This window comes from Phodopus roborovskii, unplaced genomic scaffold (genome assembly GCF_943737965.1).
Source record: "Phodopus roborovskii unplaced genomic scaffold, PHOROB, whole genome shotgun sequence".
In the NCBI taxonomy this organism is placed as follows: domain Eukaryota; kingdom Metazoa; phylum Chordata; class Mammalia; order Rodentia; family Cricetidae; genus Phodopus; species Phodopus roborovskii.
In genome coordinates, this window is record NW_026126409.1 from 13692224 (window position 1) to 13714647 (window position 22424).

Sequence of the window (22424 nt, forward strand, 5' to 3'; positions counted from 1 at the left end):
TGCAGAGTCTTACAGCCACATGTTATGTGGAAAGAGAGTCTAAATTGGAGCTCTCCATTGGGTCCCCCCCCCTTGGAACTCAGGGGATCCCACAGAAGAAGGGAGGAGAGATTAGGATTCACAGAGGATAGAGGACACCAGGAGAACATGGCCCATTGAATCAACCCAGGGGCTCACAAAGACAACAGTGGCAAATAAGGGGCCTACATGGCCTGCACCAGGTCCTGTGTTTATTTGTTATGGCCATTAGTTTGGTGTTTTTGTGGGACTCAACAGTGGGATTGGTGTGTCTCTGACTCGTTTGCCTTCTCTTGGGACTCTGTTCTGCCTTTTGGGTTGCTTTGCCTTGTCTTAGTGTATCCTGTTTTGTCGTGTTTGGTTGTTGTCTCTTCGAGGCCTGTTCTTTTCTGAAGAGCAAACAGAGTGGGTGTGGGTCTGTGGGAAAGCTGAGGTTGGGAGAGCTGGGAGGAGAGGAGGGAGAAGAAATTGATCAGGATATATTATATGAGAGGAGAATCTGTTTTCAATGAATAAATGTTTGTCCTACAGAAATGTGGACAAGCTAGAGGATTAGATTTGGATTAACATACACCTTTTTGAAAGAATATAAGGAAAAGAAAGCTGTAGAGCCTGTGGTTTTGGTAGAATAAAATCATAATTTACATGATTTAAAAGTAGATAAATAAAATAAAAGTGGGATCTTAAACAGAATAGAAAGAAATCACCCAACAAGCTTAAAGAGAAAACTGCTGTCATGTACTCATTGCTTAGCATATTGCTGAATGTATAAAAGCAATAATTTAGGAGTCACATGCAGGAACCCTCACTAGTAAACCTAACAAATAAACAGTTACTAGAGACACTTGTGAGTTAATTGTCCTTAAAAGTTGACCCTAACAACCAACAGGATAGGAGAAGCCTTACAGCCAAGATGCACTTGTCAGCCTCTTACCTCTGTGCTGTTAGTCAAGGGAGCCGATGCCTCCTAGATATCACACACCTTAAACGGGCAGTGTTTCAATTAGCAGGAAGCCATATGCTTCCTGGTGGAAGGTTCCTTTCCCATGGTTTCCATGGCGATCTGATAGCTCCCAGATCCATAATTTCTGTTGGAGACCAAGGTGGGTTTCAGTGCCAGGCCGTATGATGCTCTTGCCAGCTCTGTGCCTGTGTTTGCATCTCTGAGTCTGGCTTTGCAGTGCCAGGAAGCTCATGATGACCCCAGCAGGGACATGGCTTCTGCGAGATGGCTGAGCACTTGGCATGTGTCTTTCAGGTCCTTGCCATTGGGAGGCAATGCCTTGGCACACTTGGCAGTCTGGGACACCAGGTCTGCACCTTGGGACGTGCCCCTTTGCTGCCAGGGTCTGGTCCCCTAGTAGTTACAGGACTCCCTACTGCATAGCTCTGAATTTATTCCAATTGTTCTACAAATCTGTCACATTCTACCTGACTTCAGTTTTTATGTGGGCCCTTTTAAAGTCCCGTTTTAGTGTCTTTTTCCTGATAGTTTGACATTATTAAAGTCTAATTTAAAAACTAAGAGGCCAGATTGATAGCTCAGTTGATGAAGTGCTTGGTGTACAAGCACAAGGACCCAAGTTCAATCCCCAGAATCTACATAAACTAACTAGGTGGGACATCCTTCTCTAGTGGCTAGGCCTGTGGGTGTAGTCCTCAATTGAGGAAACTTCTCTTGTAATAGACAGGTTGTGAAAGAAAACTATAACCAATCAAAATGCATGCATGTGCACACATGTATACGGAAGCTTCTGCAGTACTGCTTTTGATATGTTTATGTCTAGAGGTCATTAATGTTAATTGCCCCTCCCTGTACTACCTCCTCTTACCTGCCTTCCCAACCCCACCCAAATTAACCCTTCCAGTTCCATTATTTTCCTTTCCATCTTCTTATCACTGTGTTCTACCTTCTCTCCCTTGAAAGCCCCCACATGGCACCTTATTAGTTTCCTGGTTTCTATAAATATTCCAACTGAAGCACACATATCTGGAGACTCAAATATAGCATCTTAAAAATGAAAGAAAACATTCAACATTAGCCCTTCTGGGTCTGGGTTACCTCACTCAAAATGATTGTTTCCAACCCCATCCATTTACCTGAAAATGTTGTATGTTTGTTTTTTAACAGCTAAACAAGATTTAGTTGTGCAAATGTACAACATTTTCATTATCCATTCATCTACTAATGCACACACACACACACACACACACACACACATAAAAATAAACAATGCAATTTAAGTAATTTTAAAATAAAGGAGCCACAGCACTATCATTTACTATCCAACCCAAGTGTGTAATGCATACTTCAAACCCATAGTCTATCAAGACATGTCATATTTGACTCACTATGTGATGTAGGGGTAAACCAAAAGAGAAGCCTGGGAAGTCTGTCCTATGTGTCAGTCACAGTGAGAAATTCTCCCAAAGTGATATCTGTGGGAAAACCAAGGCCATGAGATTTCTTCCACACAGTCCTCTATGGTGTATCAGGGCCAGCTTCAGAACACATCAGCCAGTGAAATAATGAACTATTAAATCAATTGTTTAAATTGTGAAATTAATTACACTTGTGGCAAAAGCCTAGCACAAACATGATTGCATGAAGTGGAAGCATGCCTATGTCATTGACATTCCATGGATCCCACTGCCTAGATACTATTGCATGTATGCAAGCATGTACATGCAGGTATATATTATAAAATTGAGATGGAATCGTAAGTGTACTATGCTCTGTTTTCCTCTCAAATATTTTATTAACTTTCAGCTATAACTAAGATGCACTACCAATTTAGCAACTTAACACAAAATGAACTTACTGTCAGAAGAGGTTGGGTTCTGTGCCTGGCTTGGCTCCCACTGGGTTATATTCTTGGTGCTGTCCATAGGCTTCACTCTTTACTAGAGGCTCTGGGTAGGAAACTGGTTTTTCCTCAAGGCAAGCTTGTTGCAGTGTAAGGTAGAGACCCTCAAGCCCTGCTGACAGTCATCCAGGGATAGCTTCCCACTTGTAGAGGTACCCACAGAAGCAGGTTCTGGCTGGTGGCCCCAGCTTTGTACTCAAAGCCAGCTAGAGAGGGAATACCCATTTCACTCTCCAGACCTCTCCTCCATCATCTCCACATTGCCTTTCCTGCCTTCCTGTTCTCATTCCTGGGTATCTAAAAGAGCAGTGGTCCCACTTAGATGGCCTGGGTTATTCCTCTACCTCCAAGTCTGCTATTTAGGACTTTGGTTACACCTAGTCATCTTCCTTCTGGCCATGTAATTACGACACATTTGTAGATTGCATCAAAGAGAGTTGAAGGTCATAAGTTCAGAACCCTTCATAGACAGTAGCCATGGGCAACCCTCTCTCACAGTCCTATAAATATAAGCTGTAATTTAAGTTCTTACTTCATTGCTGGGAACTGCCTCTAAGTTTTCATGATTACCAACAGAGTTGCAAGTGATGCTGCAAATGATGCTGACCTACTTACTACCTGCACAGTTCTCTTTGGCAACACAACAAAGGAAATCTCCTGGGGTGTGTCTATCTCCAAATCTTTCATCCTTGTCAGGATAAGGAAGAAGGCTCTGGATAGCTTGGAAGCAATTCCACGTTTCTTAATGCATCCACAGTTTAGTACCTTGTCTCTGTGAAGTTCTAAGGGGCAGGGACTGGGACACATTCCAGGCTGGTGGACTGCCTATCTCCCTGAAAACACTAATAAGACACTTTCTTAGAAACACATGTCCTGAAGAGTGTCTTGGGAATCTCTTAATTTTTAGACCATTTAGCTTTGGACACAACACTGGTCCTTCTACAGAAACCCATTGTCAATTCATCTGCTCATAGAAATCATTCAGTCTTGTCTTAAGAACTGTGCCTAGAGCATCCCTCTGCACTTGCTTCTGAGGAAAGATGACATTGGTTACAGTGATCTGTCAACCTCAGTAGTTATCCCAGAAGGAAAAGTGGCCTTCTAGGGAGAGGCCAAAAGCAGTAGTCCTAAGAACCACATCATATAACCAGCTCTGATTGGATTTCCAATTTTCCTGTTCCCTAATTTATACATTTCTTCTGCTGTTGTTAGTTTTTTCCCTGTGGGAATAAAAACCTATATCTCTTTTGTCCTTAGCCAGATGTGAGTGCTTAGTAATTAATTTGCTATGCATTGCTAAAGACTATGAATCTTCCTAGGGTTGTATCTTTAGCAGATCTCAGATATGCTGGCACACAACGCTTCTATTTTCTAGATAGTCTGCAATTTTTATTTTGATTTCTATTTTCACTGAAGCATTAAGTGAATGAATGAAGATGAGCTAGGAGTGCTGGGGGAAACAGTTACTCTTAATTCTTCTTTTTGGTTATCTTTACCCATAGAAATGTAAATGTGTTTAATACTTGTCTCTTTTTCTTTTTAACCCTCTCAGAGGGAAATCTGTTTAGATATATTACATAATTTCCCTTTCTTCTAATTTCTGATCCAACTCAATGTCTTAATTCTTCATTCATGTGACATTCACATCTACAAAATGCATTTTTTGCACCATCAATCACACAGTGGGCATGTTTTAGTTCACCTTCATCTGCTAGTAACTTGTGTCTTCCTACAGGGGAGCCAGCCCTGTGGAGGTTCATCTCAAGATGCCTGGCAGGTAGCTGCATACATATAGTCAAATCCAACAGTGAAGTGTTCCAAGTGTCCATTCCTTAAGTGAGAGATACTCTATTTTCACAGACCCTCACAATGGTTGCCAGAGGCCACGCACTTAGGATTTCTGTTAATGACATGTAACCTGATGGCTATTGAAGGCCTGACCCTCAAGATTCAAGCAGAGAAAGGATTCAGCACCAAACTGTGAGCTTAGGGCACGGTCAGGTAATAATACGCTTATTGCTGGAAGCCATGGTGAGCATTACTAAGTCACTATGTGGAATTCGCTTGGATGGTCAAGACAATGGGATCTGTTTAGTGCGCTGTCTCCTTCGGGGTATGATATCTAATTATACAAACTCATATGTTTATTCATCCAAAAAAATAAGAATGCATTAAAGACTGACTTTGTAAATCATCAAGTGAATAAAGCAGGGAAGAAGTGTGAAGGGGTAGGGACACTAGCAGGGCATCTACACCAAGATACTCAATTAAAAATGACAAAGAACATCTTCATAGTTTTAAACTTTTAATAATTGCATCTCTTTGTGAAGTAAGTGTCTTACTTCAAATTAAAACTGCTTTCAAAATCTCTTTCAATAAGCAGTTTGGCAATGTATGTCTTAAAATACACACCTTAGTTTCTCTCTGAATCCTTAGAAAGCAGTTAGTTAGTGCATATTTAAGCAAAGCTGTAAGTCTCAGCAGAAGTTGAATCTCAAGCTGTTATTTATGATGAAGAATTAGAAACACTAATCCTCATTAGGGTAGGTAATGATGACTCATTTATTTGTTATCAATTTCCAAAGGTCACCAAAATATTTTCATAATGAGGAAAATTGTGGCCTGATTATACTGAAGATATCGTCACCACTTGGCTCCTGAGGGCTGATCCTTGGCAGAACTGTGAAGGCTGTGTAGAAAGCTTGGGTGGGGAACTGGGCACTTAGTGAGAATGGAGGTGGCATCATGGTCAGAAATAACTCCTTCAGTTACAGTACACCATGGGTCAAATGAGCAGTGTTCTGGAGACCCTGGCTTTGTCCTGGCAGCAGAGAGGAGGTAGATATTCACACAGAAGAACATGTCCCATTGTTGCTGCCTCCAAGATGAGTGTCCAAGTAAGAGAGATCTGTGGCTCCTGGGTCTAAAAGACCTGCTCTACCAACTCCCAGAGAAGCCTGGGGGTAGCACATCCATATTGCCCAGGAGAGAATGCAGAAAGGCAAATGTTTTTCCCATCCCTGTGACCCAATCCCCTGCAGAGAGAGACTGTAAAACTGAGCTGCTATACAAAGCAGCTCAGACTGCAGAGCCTAGAACCTGCCATTCGATGGCATGACCATCACAGGAAGGCAGAGCTACACTGGTGAGTGTGCATGCAAAGAAATGTGCCCGGGAACTTCTGCATGTCAAAGGCTGAAGTCTGAATTCACAGGGCAGGTGTGGGCTGGCTGTCCTAGGGAGAGATGATGTTGCAGTTTGAGTCTGAAGACCTGTAGATATCTGGAGGCTGAACTCCCTCCTACTTGGACAACCCAGCCTTTTTCTTTCTTTTTTTCCTTCTTTCTTTCTTAAATACTCCGCTTATTGGATAAGTCCCCCAGTCCATTCCAAAGGGTCATCTGCTTTACTGAAAATCGAGTCATTTGGACATTAATCATCTGAAGACCTTCACATGTAGTTAGACCACATCTTGCTATACAAAAAAGAAAAGAAAAAGCAATCATATTTGATTCTAGAAAATCAACTTAAAGGGATACAAAATTTCTCATCATGGCTGTCTTTGGATGGTGAGTTAGTCAGAAGATTTTACTTCCTTTTCATTGTTTTCCTTTTTTTTTTAAAGCAAAATACTAAAAAGGGGATTATTATCTTCTGGGACATTGGTAACCTATAAATATGTTTCTGAAACAGTTATATTTTAAAAGCTATGAATAGGGTTGTAATTTGAAGCATGTTTGTTGAAACTACAAAAAAAAAATGAGATTTATTTCTAAGGACGCTGCCTCATTTTGTGTTCCCAAGACCACTGTGGAAGTATGAAAGTACTAAAGACAGACATATATCCCAGGAAACAGTGAGTCTGTAGCCTCTCTTGGGAGAGAGACAAACCCTGGAATGTCACTGAGCCAGAAGCATCCATGGCTACTGCTTCCTTGGGGAGGCAAGCCAACCTTGCTTCTGGGGACTGCTCAGCAGAGTACCTTTGCTGGACAGACTCCACACTTGGAGTTGTGTTGTGTGTGTTGTTGTGCCATGCTACTCTACAGGCTCCAAGAATTATCCTTCTTGGTCCTTCTAGCAGCAGGGTGTTGTGGCCATCACACCCTAGCCTTGGCCTCTCATCTCCCAAGACCTGCCTGGGTCTGTCTCTTGGTTTTTGCTCACATGGACACCTGAGCACTCCTTGCCCTTCATACTCTAACTTGAAAGGCGTTCTTTCCTTCCTGCCCATCACTGCTCTCCTGACTGCTACCTCCCATAGTATCACTGAGTCCTATGCTTACGGCGTCATGCTAGGCCAAGCAAGATGGGACAGTAGCTCAAACCCAAACACCTTTCTTTGTCTTTGTGACCTCTGCAGAATGCATAGAATGCTACTGTGCCCTGGAGGTACTTCTGGTGCTCTTTGTACCTGCCTTGCAGGATCCTGGATCATCTTCAAGATAAGGGGAACCACCTCACTACTCAGGGCACTCAGAGTCCATGGTGTTCAATGAGGTAGGAATGGTCACCTCAAAGGAGACTGTAGTTGATATTGGTTATAAACACAGCAGGTGGGAGGCAGAAGAACAGTATTTTGGTCTTGTTAGTGCACACCCATGGCCATCTTCATTAGAGGTTGAAAGGAAGCCAATGATTGGAGAAGATTGGTATAAGCACCTTGTTCCAGTTGTAATGGGAACTCTATTCTGGTGTAAATGTTAGGAAAAAAAACACAAGAGCAGAGGTGGGAAGGACAGCTATAAGGTCCCTAGTAACACAGGGACCTTTGCCTCAAGTGGCAAAGTCCTCACCAGCACAGCATACAAGGAAATGGGATGTATCATGTTCTAGATGCTATGACTGTGAAGCCAAAAACAAAAACTTCCCTGGAGGCTTAGTTAGAAAGCCAAGAAACAAACAAGAAACCAGTGATAACACCAAGGCTTGGAACCTCCATCTAAATCCAGAGATAGAAGGACCAGCTACCTGAGTCAAAGAATTTAGGTGGGAAATGTGGGAGGCCAGGCTCAGATTGTGGAGCCTAAATAGACAGGACAAGGTCATCAGCCCTGCAGATGTCTTGCAGTAGTCAGAAGTGTGAGCATGGACCTTAGATAGGACAGTGGAATGGATGCTGGTCTCAGTCCTGAAAATGACAATGACACAGACAAGGGTCCACTGTGGTTCATAACTGCTCAAGTCATCAGACTTCTGGCCAAAGTATGTACTGAGTGCTATCTGTGGCTGCCCTCAGTGATGACTGTGGTTTTGAGGGAGGGATGGTGTCTCAGATGGCCTCCATCCCTCAGTCTTTCTGAGCTCTAGAACCATATCTCACTGTGCATCTAATCTGATTCACCCCACTTTGAGAACTGGCTTGAGACTGACAACCTTCAGATGAAACACTGATATCATTGCTAGCCCATCATTATGTCCACACACTAGCCTGGAAGCAGAGGCTGCCCAACCCCCTGAGGTTCCACACACAGATGGACCTGGATCACAGCTCCTACATCTGAGCCATACAGATTTCCCATCTCTGTGATATTTACACAGGGAGTGGGCCTGGGGAAGGGTAGAAAGCTTCTGTATCAAGAGTTTCCTGGAAGGAAGCTGCAGTTCAATATTTGATCATTTAATATTTGATGAGATTCCATAAGAGTTATTAAACTCTAGTCACCTCTGTGTGCAGTGTCTTCTGAGTCTTGTCAGCCCAGGAGACTTCTGTCTCATCACCCATATCCCAATGCCCACCTTCCCTGAAGGTTCCCAAGACAGAACTGGATGAATTAGAGTACACACCTACACACCGAGGCATAGAACAGCAAGGAGAGGAAGGCAGCAGCCACCTCTTCTCTTCATGTGCTATAGTTGCTCTCGGAACCCTTCCAGATCTGCATATTCTCTGGGAAATGTGGCTCTACTATCAGGGGAAACATCTTAAGTGAAGTATTGTTTCCTGTAAATGCAGAAAACAAATCGCCTCCCAACACCAAAAAATAGACTTCACATATTTGTTATGATTTGTAGATGAAATGACTAAAAAAAAGAAATCTAGATCTCTCAACAGTCCCTAAGAGGCTCCCTGACCCTCTGTCCAAATAGTCTGTCCCTCACATGTGGTCTGGTCTGTAACCACCTTCAGTGTCTATTGCAGAAAGACTTTGGGGCATGCCATACCCTTCCACATCCCCTCTCTGGAAGTGGGCAGTATCTGGAATGAAACAGAACCCCTTGAGCATAGTGCTGCTACACAGAGGTGTGGCTTTCCTGTTTCTTCTTGGTACTTGTGACAAAATGATACAGTGCTATCATCTCTATCTACAGTAGCCAAAGTCCCAGAGCCAGCCAGATATTATAGCTCATCACTCTGCAACACAAGAGTTCCTCTGTTGAAAAGTATCCCCTTTACTTCAATCTGCTGACCTGAACACTGCATCCCAATGGGAGTAAGCCCTGTGTAACCGTGGCTTCTTTGGAATCTGAAGATTTTTCCCATATCCTCCAACTTCACCTGGGGCTTCCTTTTCTTGCACCTTTGAAGGAAAGGTAGTAAGTGCATTCTGCACTTGATTGCCACATTCCAGCAAACCTTGGTGTGTGTGGTCTTTCAGATGATCTTCAAAGATCCCAAGAATCAGGCAGTTCTGTCTTCCCTGAGGGTCTTCTCACAGCTTAGGCAGTGGGTGAAGAGAGCTCTCAATTCACTAGCCTGACAGCCTGTAGAGATAGCACACACCAGATGCTATGCTGTAGGCACAGGCTTTGACCTTATTTGCCCTAGGGCACCATTCCCGATGAACTGTTCAGTTAGCAATTTAAGACTTTTATGCACCAGTCATTTCAAGGCTACTCCATCTACAAACCCATGACCCAGGACATGACATTTCCACTTAAGGGTAAAATGAAGCATGTTACCACAGAGAAGGGAACAGCAGTGAGCCAAGGCCAGTAGCACTCAGCTCTGGGAACAGCTTTTGGCTTATCTCTGTCCATTAAGTTATTAGTTCATCATGTAGCTATGATCACCCACTGCAGGTGTATAAAAACGTAACTTGAAATTATACAGTCATTATGCCAAAATGTCAGCTCCATTCTGTGCCCAGGGACACACCATGTGGTCACCTCTCCATGAAGCCAGGCTGGATATACCTTCCACTGAGATGACACCCAGTCCAAGAGGAGTCCCTTTTTGATTTCGTGCCTTCCTAGAAAAACAGATTATGAGGAAAGTTCTTCACAAGTTGAGTTTTTATACAACATCTCAGAAATAATAACTGTCACAGAACTAAATTTCTGCCTTCCACTCAGTTAACCTCAGCAGGAGTTAGCTGTGAGACCAGTTTTTACGAGGTGTGACTCTAAAGGTATTGGAGCCCAAGTGTTTTCAGAGGGAATGGACCAAGGGGAGCTTTTTAGCCAAGCCAAGGGGCCTCAGAAGACAAGACAATGCCTGCTGTTACCTGCTTCCTCGAGTTCTTGTTATCTTAGGAAAGCAGCTTGTTACCTCACATGTCCTCCAGGAGCACATGTGGGCTCTGCCAGGATGCTAAGCAGAAAGGAAACAGACAGCATACAAGAGAGCACCCTATGATGGACTAAAGAACCTCCATAGACAGCCCTACTGGAAGGCTTTGAACCTGGGAAGTCAGGCAGCTCGGAGTGGGTTTAGTGTACACAGTTTGTCGGTGTGGGGTATGTTCTCACAGAGAATGTTGCTGCCTCAGTCACACAGGGACACAGAGGCAAGAGCTGGTGGTATAGCCATGCATAGTGTATGGTGTGTGTGTGTGTGTGTGTGTGTGTGTGTGTGTGTGTGTGTGTGTGTTTTGACTCTGATCAATGGCTTAATTCTGTTTTGTGTGAAAAGTTGTCAAAGCCTGAGCACAAACACTCCTTGCAGGAATATTAGCACATATTCTAACTTTACCACAAGGAGAAGGAGTCACTTAGCATCTTGGTAGGAATCAGCACAATTTGCCTAAAATCAGGACATGACAGGCCAGCCAATAACAGACATGAAGCTGCCCAAACAAGTAGCAAAGCCAACATAGCCTTAAAAGGTAGATTGGAGTCTATAATAATGGCTTGTGTTGAACTAACGGGACTACAGAAGACGGGATGGGGGGGGGGAGAAGGGGACACTTGAGAGGGGAGGGGAGAGATGCTCATTGCTCTCTAGTCATAAGACCCACATTTTCTTCTCTCACTAGGTTTAAGTAGCAAGGGCTTCAGCAGAAGTCACTATCTTATTGGACTGTATATTAAAGGACAGGGTTTGGATTGCCATGGTGATAAGAAAGGTGCACAGAAAGATGGAATCACACAGGAGAAGACCCCAATACCTATGTAAAAAAAATGTATCCCTAAATCAAGTTTAGGGCTCAGCTGAAGCCCACAGGAAGTGAAAATATGGTGAGTGTCTGCTGGGCAACACTTGGAGTCTCCCACAGACATACCCACACAACACAGGCCCAGGTATTGTGAGATGCCAGACAGAGTAAATAACAGCATTCATAAGAATAAAGTAACAAAATCCAGATCCTCTACCAACCATATCTGTTATGAAGAAAGAAGAGGGAGGGAGGGAGGGAAGCAGAGAGAGGGGGGAAAAAAGGAGGAGGAAGCAAGGACCCAACCAAAACAAATCTGAGAAAAACTGAAAAGAACTCCAAGGCAGCTGCTGTAGTCTCCTGCATGATATAAGACAACCATTACATAGTTGAAGCTCTTAAGGGATAAGATTGTCTAATTGCTTTATTTTGGTTAGCATGTCATCAGCTGTCTAACTTATTAGGCTTTACTGTGGCATTTGAGCACATAATGCACACATACAGTGATCCCACCAACTTCCTTTACCCACCTGGCTCTTGAATATCTTGCCTGCTCTAGCACTCACCATCCTATCGCCAAGTCAACTTGTTTTTAATCTTCTATGAATGGTAGAGAACATGTGGTATTTGTTTGCTTGATTTCACTAAATACAACGTCTTCCGGTGCCATCCGTTCTGGTGGAAATTGGAGGGTATAATTCTTCACTGTAGCTGAATAATACTCCATCATTGATAGATATGCATATGCCTGGCTGGTGACCAACAGAGACATATGTAGCCAACTAGGCTGATTCCATAACTTGACTATTATGAATAGGGTAACAGCATGAGTGTGATGCAGATCCTTGAGATGAGGGCTTTTTAATGCCTAGATGCTTGTGCCTTGGGGCCCTAGGGGCTGGGTAATCAAAAGTCAACCAGAAACAGAGGTTCTTAAGTTCATTGTCTCAATTTTTTTTTAAATGTTAATGGCGTAGACACAAAGAAACAAGCACAGTGAAAGCCAAGCTTAACATTTTTTAAAAATCTTCAGATTTCCATAATTGGTTCAAAAAATATTCTTGGAACAGAGTGGGCATGTGTCAGTGTCCAACTTCAGCCTTGCTTCTTACCCCATGATACGCCTGTCACACTTAGGAAAATTCTAGATATGAAGTAGCTCAGCTCTGTTTTCCTTGATGTCTATCCAAGTCAATTCCTAGTTGAAGTCACTATGGCCTCTGTGTCCCCATAGTAGTGTCCTGTGTGAAGTGACTAATTTTGATCCCATAGTGTCTCTTGGTTGCCATCTCATCTTCTCACCTCCAGGAGTAATGCAGGATTTCCCACACTCTTACATACTCATTGGCTGTGGGAAAACATGTGGATTTTCATTTATCTTACTTTGCACAAATTTTAAGCCCCTTAGGGTATCACAGTCCTCACCTACCTATATTCAGTCTTCTCTCTCATAATGCTCTTCTTGCACCTCTGACCTCTAGTCTCCTAATACCCATCCTGCTCTGGGCCAGCGTACACTAGATTTCCATCAACTATTGCTCCCATCTGAGTCCCCACACATTGTCAACTCCCCAAAAAGAGAGATCTTCCATCCTAGCTCTTCCAGGTTCACAGAGTCACCAGATGCCCAAGTGATTTCAAATTTCAGAAAAAGGATGAATTTTTGTCTTATTCATATGTTCCAAGTGGGGCATATTTGAAGCAACATTTGGGATAACATCTAGACTTTAAAATGATCCATCTCACATCTGAAATCCAAATATATCAGGGGTCCTGTGTGTTATCTGGTGGCTCTATGTTTTCAGCTCTGTTTGTAGCACCTTGCACTGTGCCTGACACATGGCTCAGGCTACAGAATTTCCCTGTGTGGGGAAGATGACTCTGCAGACTACAACAGAATGTACAGGAGATGGGGGCAGGTGACAGCATGCCACACACAAGACAAGACAACCAGATGAAGCAATGAGGCACCAGAGGTATAGCAAAGAGATATGGGGTTAGAGTTCAGGATAGGTTAAGGTTTTATTTGTTTACAGTTAGATGGAGGCTTAAGCTTAGCATCAGGCTGAGGGTTAAGGTCATCAGTGGGGTGAATGGTATTAAAAGCATGTGCCACCACCCCCCAGGATGGTAAGGCTAAAAGCATAGGAAGACTGGTTCTCATCCCTTGCAAGGCTGTCTGTTGCTATGTGGCTGACACTTTACAGGTAAAAGGAACCTCGGGTCCAAGCTCTACCTCTGAGGCTTCCACAGAGGATTTGTACCCCATAGCCACTACTGGCACTGCACAGAGGCTTCTGTCACAGTGATCATGGTCAGAGCTGGAGACCCCAGCCAGGCCCAGGACACTATTATTGCAAGCTTTGTTGAAGATGTCACAGCAGTGGGTATGGAGCAGATGGCCTGAGTCCCTGAGTTCTCCATGTTGGGAAGGTACACACATGTGCACCATGGCCAACATGTCTGTACTCAAGATTCCCAGGCTGAACCCATCCCCTGTGCACAGCCCCAATTCTCAAAGAACACCCATCTGTGAACTCTACACACAAGCTCCATGAGGGTGACACAGCAGTGGGATAATTCCTGAGCCCCATGGTGGGAGAGTCCACCTGAGGTCACCTGTGGAGTGGCAGCAGGCAGGTTGTCCTCACGGGGACCCTGAGCCAGGAATGGGAATCACCTGCGCTGCATGTACCTGGGTGACAGAAAGACTTCATGGCCTGGGGACAGGGACTGACTAGGCTTTCTCTAAGAGGCAGAGGAATCTCCACTTTCTGGGAGGAAGCACACTCACACTTAATGTCATTTACCATGTTCCATTTAAGGTGGTGGAGGAAGCGCAGCTGGTTTGTAAGTGGGTACTATTCCTGTCCTGTTCCATTTATAAATGTGGAAAGGTGTTCTCTCCGTCTGGAATGAATACTTTGAGCACAAAGAGCTTGTTTTCTTATATTTCCTCTTAGTATATAACCCCTGATTGCTTTCTAAGGTGATGCAAAGATGATGTTTTCTTCTCTTTATTCCAAGTATATTTACATGGGTCTAAATAACCATATTCAAAGGTCTACATGGGCAAATATTTTGTTCTGTAAACTCGTTTTTATAAAGATCTAAAGGTACAGTTGAGGTGTGTGATCCTGGAATGATCTGCTAATCGGGAAAAGAAAATGAAATGCTAGAAAGCCCATTATTTTCCTTCAGATGATAACTTCAAGTTTTCCAAAATGGGGTTCCTGTCTCACTTACGCAAAGATGATGATCTAATGTGGGCAACATTTGAAAGGCAAAAACTAGAACAAAAATATCACACATTATTCCAAAAAATGGTATCCTTCTGTGATTTCCAGAGCTACCACCCATCTATGTAGGAAGTTGTTTTTCAAAACTCTGTCAACTGAGATGACAAAGTAGAAATTACCACTTTGATAAGCCAACTTCACAATGTTAGAGGGTTCCAGGACAGTCTCTCAGGGATGAGCAATGGCAAGGCCTTACCAGGGATAGCATGAGATTTGCCACCGCCAGGACCAGCCTTCCCTCAGTCTTTGCTGTGCCTCCCACCATCAGCTCTTGGTGTGTGGTCCCCAGGGTTGTGGTTTTGTCTGTTTATTTGTTTGGGTTTTGTTAGTTTTAGTTTTATAAAATAGTCTCTTGCCAGGCTGACCCCTAACTTATAGTCACCCTCCAGCCTCTTAGCTCCCAGAATGTAGCATCTGAGGCACAATATTACACAAAGGTAAACCATTATAATACTTTCAAAATCACTGTTAATCCTTGTGAGATTATAGGGGAGATTATCACTGTTAATCAGCCTGGAAGTTGTGATACACTCGTTTAATCCCAGCACTCAGGAGGCAGAACCAGTGGATCTCCATAAGTTCGAGGCTAGTGTAGTCTACAAAGTGAGTCCCAGGGGAGCCAGCATTATTAACAACAGAGAAACCCTGTCTTGGGGGAAAAAAACGAAAAAATAGCAAATGTGTGTGTAATCAGCATTCTATATCTAGGTTCCAATTCAACCAACTACAGGTAGGAAAATTTAAAAAAAATTCCAGACAAATCAAGCAAAAATTGAAATGAGGATCCCTTGTGTCACTACCTCTATACAGAACACATACTTTCCTCCAGTCACTAAGTGTTGCCTAACAGCTACCTAGCATTTACACTGTGCTAGGCATGTTAGGCATCTGATGATTATTAAAGTGTATAGAAAGATGTAAGTTATATGCAGATGCCAGGCCACTCACAGGGTGTCAGGCACTGGACATGATGAGAGAGGGCAGAAGGAAATGGGTATGAGTATCCTTGGGTTTTGGTATCCTGGGCTCCTGGGACCAATGATGAGGGAGAACTAGATGTGGTGACAGGATGGTACCCTGGCACCATGGCTCTTATTCAGCAGCTTTGACCTTGGAGTTCAAAGGTGAACTTTTGCATCCAGCCTGAACAAACTCAGAGTCTAGTTTTGCCATTTACTCTCCATAAACACAGACCGTCCTCTGCAATGTGATCTCTAGGCCTACATTAACAGCTTAATTAGATGCCTGTGGGGATTCAGCTATGATAGTCAGTAGCAAATGGTAACTGTTGTGAGTTTTTTATGTGTTTTGCTGTGGCTACTTTTCTTTAGGTGCTCAACTTTGGGAAAAGAATTTCCATTTGAAACACAGAATTGTGGCATCCTGAATACTGAACTGTATGTGTATTCTTAGGTACTAGTGTAGGCCACCATCAGGGGCTGGCTGTGATGTGAGACTGATAGGTATTTGGGGTGCCTGAAAGTGGCTAGCAACAGTGGGTACCAAGGTCCAGAGGACACGAATCTGCTTCTGTTTGTCAGACTCAAACAGCTTGAGAAAGGTTGGATGGAGATGGTATAGACAGTGGTGTTAACCAGTAGGGAAATCTAATGGGAAGGACACCAGAAGCATTTGGTAGAGATACATGTAAGAAATGAGAGATTCCAAAGAAACATGGGAAGAAAGAGGCATGAAGAAGCTGGACATTGGAACTCTGGGGTATGTAATGTACCTTCCTTGAAAGTGAAAATTACTTTTAAAAGAATGACTTTGACTATAATTAGTAAACATTCCCACGTTGATTTCATAAAGTCCTGTTTTCACTGATGTCCCATTTTCAGAGTGTATCTATTTGTGGGAAAGAACACATGGTACATGTGAAGATCAGAGGACAACTGGAGGAACAGTTTCTCTCCTTCTAGCCACGTGGCCTGGGGATCAAACTCAGGTTCACCTTCTCACTAGCTCCTGGTGCCCCACTTACAAAGAGATAAATAATAAAACAAGTTATAGAAAGAGTTAATGTAAAAAGAAAGTATTTTCTCTATTGCCCAGGCATGGGGTCAGAGTCTGTTTAGTATTTATGATTATTTCTACACATGAGCTGCACCAACAAATCCAACACACCCTCATGCTCAAAATCTGGGGGCAAATGATTGATAATGCCTTCCCACACTACTCCATGAATTTTTATGGCACAGTGGAAAATTTGAAAGTAGAATCTGAAAGGAAAGGTACCAAATTTCTCAGAAACTTAAGCTAAGCTGACCTAGCTGCTGATTATCCTCGGCATTTTCCCAGGCTTTAATGTTTCACAAAACAGCAAGTTGGAAAACTGGAAAATGTTGCTTTTAGAGATGCTTAGAAGATGGCATCGTGAGAACACATTGGCCCAAACTCCCTGTGGTATCTCTGTGCTAGCATTGTATAATCTGCTCCCTTTAGGACTAAGTAAGGAGCTGGAGAGATGGCTTGGCAGTCAAGAGCAATATTGCTCTTGCAGAGTTCAGTTCCCAGAACTATCACCTGAAACTACAGCTCCGGGGAATTCAATAGAAACTCTTTTCTGACCTCTGTGAGCAACTTCACCCATGTGCTCATATTCCCATGCAGGTACACATGCATACACAGAAACAAAAATAAACACACCTTTAGATAAAAATTAAAGAGGTGACTTTATTTTTTTTCAAGTATGTAAAGTTGCCAGTACACTGGCAAGATTTTTTATGAGGCTCTGGAGGGGTGTGGCTTGAATCTAGACACTGAGTTGGCTATTCTGCTGTATGAGCTCTGAGGGCTTCCATTTTTTTGTTCTGTTGTTGTTTTGTTTCCTCTTTAATGGATGATGATCTTAACTTCACTGCCTAAGCCATAAAAAATAAAATAAAATAAAAAGTCTCAAAACAGTTTGCTAAATTACCTGCCCTGTAACTTCTGATGGAATTCACATTTATAGATGAAAAGTCATCTCTTCAAAGATGTTCAGCTGGAAATTTCTACTGACAGCCATCTCCTCCCACCCATCCCCAGATGCTCACAGACCACATTTTTCTTTTCTCTGTCTTTGTAGCCAGAGCTATCTGCAAGCTGCCAGTGAGGTGCCTGTTGGTCACAGCCTGGACCCATCAGTCAACTACAACTCCCCGAAGTTCCGGTCCAGAAACCAGAGCTACATGCGGGCCGTGAGCACCCTGAGCCAGGCCAGCTGTGTGAGCCAGGTGGGACCTTTTCTGTGCTTTTCTATGTAAGGTGCAGTCTCTGGAGCTGTACTGGAGTGAGAGGCTCCCATGGGGCAGACAGTGCCCAGACACCCATGGACAGCACTCTCCTGCAAGGAACATGCAACAGTTTCTCTTGATTAGTATGGGATTTCTTACTCTTAAACAAAAATAAAATAAAATAAAATAAAATGGCCTCCTTAGCTTATGCTACATCTTCCTAATAGAGCCACTCAGGCCTAATGGGTATCATAGGTTGCAGTTGGGACAACACAGAGGGCATCTGCCTGGCACAGGCAAAGGCTTAGTTTTCTGATAGTCTGGCACTGCAGAGAGAAGAATGGGCACCGCTTGCTCCTGGGACAGGTCTTAATTTGTCACTAGATACCTAGTCCCAAAGCAGTATCCGGGGCCCCCACAGAGTGATAGGCATTGGACTCAGCACTGGGAGAAGCACTAGGTTTCACACTTTGGTAAATGGACCAAACAGTATACACTAACAGCTAGCAGGGAGTGCTGGGGCCTGTGTCCTTTGATGTGCAGCCAATGACTGAATTTCCAAGCATTAATTGAACCCCTGCTTACTAGTGGGAATTTCTATTAGAAAGAGAACTTAGATGCCAATGATTCTAGTGCACAAGAAGCTGGGGCAGGAGGATCAGGGATTCCAGACCACCAGCAAGACCTCATCTAAAAAATAGTAGTTTAAAAATTATGTAGTTTATGCTTACCATTAGCTTTACCTATGATTTTCTTGCCAAGGAAGAGCCTGGGCTTAGTATCCCTCTTCTTTGCAATTTGCATAACAAAGAAGTCAGTAGACTTTGGTGCTGTTTAGGACAGAGTCCTATATACATACAGCAAGCACTCAATAACAGCAATGTTTGTTGTTGCTATGACAATGATTAGACAGTGCTGACTAGATAGTAATGAATCTTTTCCTACAACTCCTTCTCTTCAGAAAGCTGCACTCAAGTGTTTTTTCTCTAACAGCTGTGTGGGTATGGGGAGGGTCTTGTCCTTGTTCTTAATTTGAGGTTTTTAACACCTTAGTGATAATGTCCCCTTAGAAACTAGGTCAAGTTTCCATGGGAAGGACCTTTTAGAAAGCAACATGGGAAGAACTACCCCTACTGTACAACTCAGGACTATTGGGGCTTAACTCTTAAAATCCCATGCTTGATGTGTCCACAGTCACGGGCCACCTGGAAGGGGGCCGCAATATCACCTTCCTGCCACCCCTAAATGTTACTAGAGCACACCAGGTCCTAAGAATTAGGCTACTGTGGCAGACTGATTCACCAACAAAACTCCCCATTTCCACACAGAAGAATCAAACAATGTTGGAAGATACCCACACCTCAGGCGAAGTCAGTGCACACTATAAGAGCTACCACCCCTGGATAATGAGGTAGACATCCATTCTTTAAAACTGACATGGTCCCTTTCAGTTAATTCAGTTCGTTTTCCAAGTACATCTGTGTAAGGGTGTTGGATCCTGGAATTACAGACAGTTGTGAGCTGTCATGTGGGTGCTGGTAATTGAACATGGTTCTTCTGGAAGAGCAGTCAACACTCTTAAGCATTGAGCCATCTCTCCAGGCCCTCCAAATAAAAATTTTTGAAGTGCTATGAAGATGGGCATGGTGCAATGCTTGTAACTCCAGCACTCAGGACCAGAGGCAGAAGGATCATGAATATTTAATCTGTCTCCTTTAAAAGTTCTATAGTAATAAAAAAAAATACCTTCTTTCAGTCTCATCCAGCCCTCCATGAAATTTGTCAGATTTATGAGTTAAGGACCTAGAACCACTTACTGGGTTATACCTACCTAAGATGAGAAAGTGTCTTCCACACTCAAGGGTACCCCCCTTCAATTCATTCAGAGTCCAATTTGGAGAACAAATGAGTTCATCTGAGTTACTTTCCAGAACATGGATAGCTAAAAGACATCTCCATCCCTAAAATATTTACCCCAGCATGGTAACTGCCTCTCTGGAGATCCTTGTACAATTTGGAGTCAGCTGTATAGATTGAAAAGTCTCTTCTCCTCAGAAGTCTTACAGCTAATATAACCTTGCTGAGTAGTCTTGTAAATCTTTTAAGCTTCAGGAACTTGCTGAGACTTGTTAGTTGTTTGTTGCTTGAGTCTCAAGAGCTTCCCCTATGCCCTCCAGGAGGGAATGCTGCTTCATAATAGAGCCACATAATTTGAAGTCTTATTTCAACCATGTTCCTGCACACAGTCACACAGACCATCATCATCATTCAGCCCCAGGATGCTCTCATCATCCCAAACTGAAACCCTATCTCCTTTCCCTAGCCCATGGCCACCCCTATTCTACTTTTATTTTTATTATTTTGAATACCTGGTATTAGTATAACTGCCCAGGGATCCTTCTGGGATGAGCTTATTTCACTAAGCACATTGTCCCTCTAGATTTATCCATGTTGTAGCCATGTGTTCTGGGCATTGACTTGCTGGGCATTGACTAAAGCTTTCATGATGTCATGCTGTAGCTTGTCTCCTCTGAGGTGTCTGTGTCTAACTGATATCACACACCATCATGGTCCATTCCATCTATCTTTTAGCTGGTTTCATTAATCACCAGCTTCCCAGACAGACTTTTAAAGTAATACCTTCCTTTGATCTATCTGCCAGCATGATCAAGGTACTGAGAAGTTGCAGTGGACCAGAAAGAATGAGAAAGGGGAGATCTCAGTTCTCAGCTGTGTGTGTTTGTGGAGGGAATGATAGTGGGAGACAGGGAAGGGATGGAGAAGACAGGAAGAAATCTGGTTTGGACAGAGAGGAGCCAGAGTTTCCTAGCCTTGGGAGCCAAGAGGTCCCATTTGTGTGGGGAAAGATGGGAATCCTAACACAGTGAACTTGGAGCTGTTGAAGTGATGCGCCAGCAAATTCTACAATTGTCTAGTGAGGAATTTGAAGTCTAGATGGTCACGATGGAAAGGGGAAACTTGTTCAAACCCTGAACTAAGCAGAGAGGAGAAACAAGAGAAGATATTCTCATGACCTTAGCCTGTGGCCTAAATTAAAGAGTAGACTAGGAAGTCTGTATAGTAGAGGTGTGGGGAGTATCTGGATCATGGAAAGCCCCACTTAAGAACCTTCTCTAAGCTTGATCACCATAGCTGTAGATGGTGACATGACTCTCAGTACTTCAGACAGACTCTTGTCACGGGCAGCTAGAAAGATGTGGTGGAAAAGGAGAGGGCCATGGTGGAGAATGGCAGTCTAATACTCAGGATAGACAAATGGTCTGTCTATGTACATCAGGCACTGAGGACAAACACCAGATCTCAGATAATAGGTCATCACTAAGCTTATGGTGTGAGAGATGGGACAAAAAGAGGAACTAGAGAGGTGGGACAGATAGCAAGCATCGGTGCTGTTCTGTGTCCCAAACTCTAGCTGGCTGCATTCCCAGAGATCCCCATCACGCCACTGACCAATGTCCCATCTGTACATACTTGACAAAATAGAAAGACATACCTGAGAGACAGAGATCCGTAGTGTATGAGAACTTGAAGAGTGGTTGCATCTTAGTTTCCTTTCCTGTCACTGTGATGGCAGACACTGACAGCAACTTGAAGGGGAAAGAGTGTTCTGGTGCAGCCCATCACTGTAGAGGAGTCAAGGCACCTGGGGCTTTAAACAGCTGGTCACATGACATCCACAAGCAGGGAAGGAGAACAATGGACGCTTGCGGCGGCTAGCATCTTTCTCCATTTATGCAGTCCAGGATCCAAATCTGGGAACAGTGCCACCCATGGTGGGTGGGTCTTCCGATCTCAGTTGTGACAGTCAAGAGAGTCCCCCATGAACCTGCTCAGGAGCCCATTTTCCAGGGGACTTCAGATTCTGTCTACCATCTCAGAAGTCATTTACCAAAATAGAGTCAGTGAGTGGAGAGAACTCCCCAGGATGAGCATGAACTGAGCTCTTGGCCTCTTGTCTCCAGCACTGGGCATAGACTAACTGGGCATAGAGTTCACTAACCCCATTTAAGTTTATTATGTTTAAATCCTCCATGCTTCTCCCACTAACCCTTCAACCTGGTTTCAGTACTGTAGCTCCCTTAACTGAATTTCCAGTTTAAAAATCTTTGGTTTCACCCATGAAGAATATATGTCGTGTGTATAAGAGCATCACCATCAGGACACATCAGGAAAAACATGTCCCCTTGAGCCATCCATCCTGAGAAGAGTCCCTGTGGCTGAACTGATGGTCCAGCCCATGTCAGATCAGCCTCTGATCTCATCAGGCCCAACTCAGTGCTTCCTCAAGAGTATTCAGGAAAGTTCAGTTCCCAAGATGAACTGATATGAACAACTTAGGCACAAGCTGCAAACTTATTACCCTTTATCTGCTATACTTGCAAGTCTTGAGCTGATAGAGGGGAAACACGCATGTTGCATGTGTATAGATCCCATAGGCAGCCATGTCTTCTCTACCCTGACTCTGTTCATGATGCTGTAATAGTGATGAGGACAGGAGTGCCTCTGCCAAATTTGGGATTCGTTTCCATGACAATGAGCAGCAGCTGACTCTCACGCCCTGAAAATGAACTAAAAGTAGCTGATGAGCTTGAACGTGTATGCTTACTTCTACAGCCTCCAACCCAGAGTCAGCCCAAGCGGTAGGTAGCTGGGGAAGACGGAGGGTCATTGGGGAAGGAGGAT

General features: G+C 43.6%; 1 protein-coding gene across 1 annotated transcript in view; it reads left to right on the forward strand.

The window, feature by feature from the left end:
- Dlgap2 (DLG associated protein 2) overlaps positions 1-22424 on the forward strand; it is a 654093-nt gene that overhangs the window by 583882 nt on the left and 47787 nt on the right. Inside the window, exon 7 of the mRNA XM_051182070.1 lies at positions 17573-17720. Coding sequence (XP_051038027.1) covers positions 17573-17720 — 148 coding nt within the window. The remainder of the gene's footprint in view (positions 1-17572; positions 17721-22424) is intronic.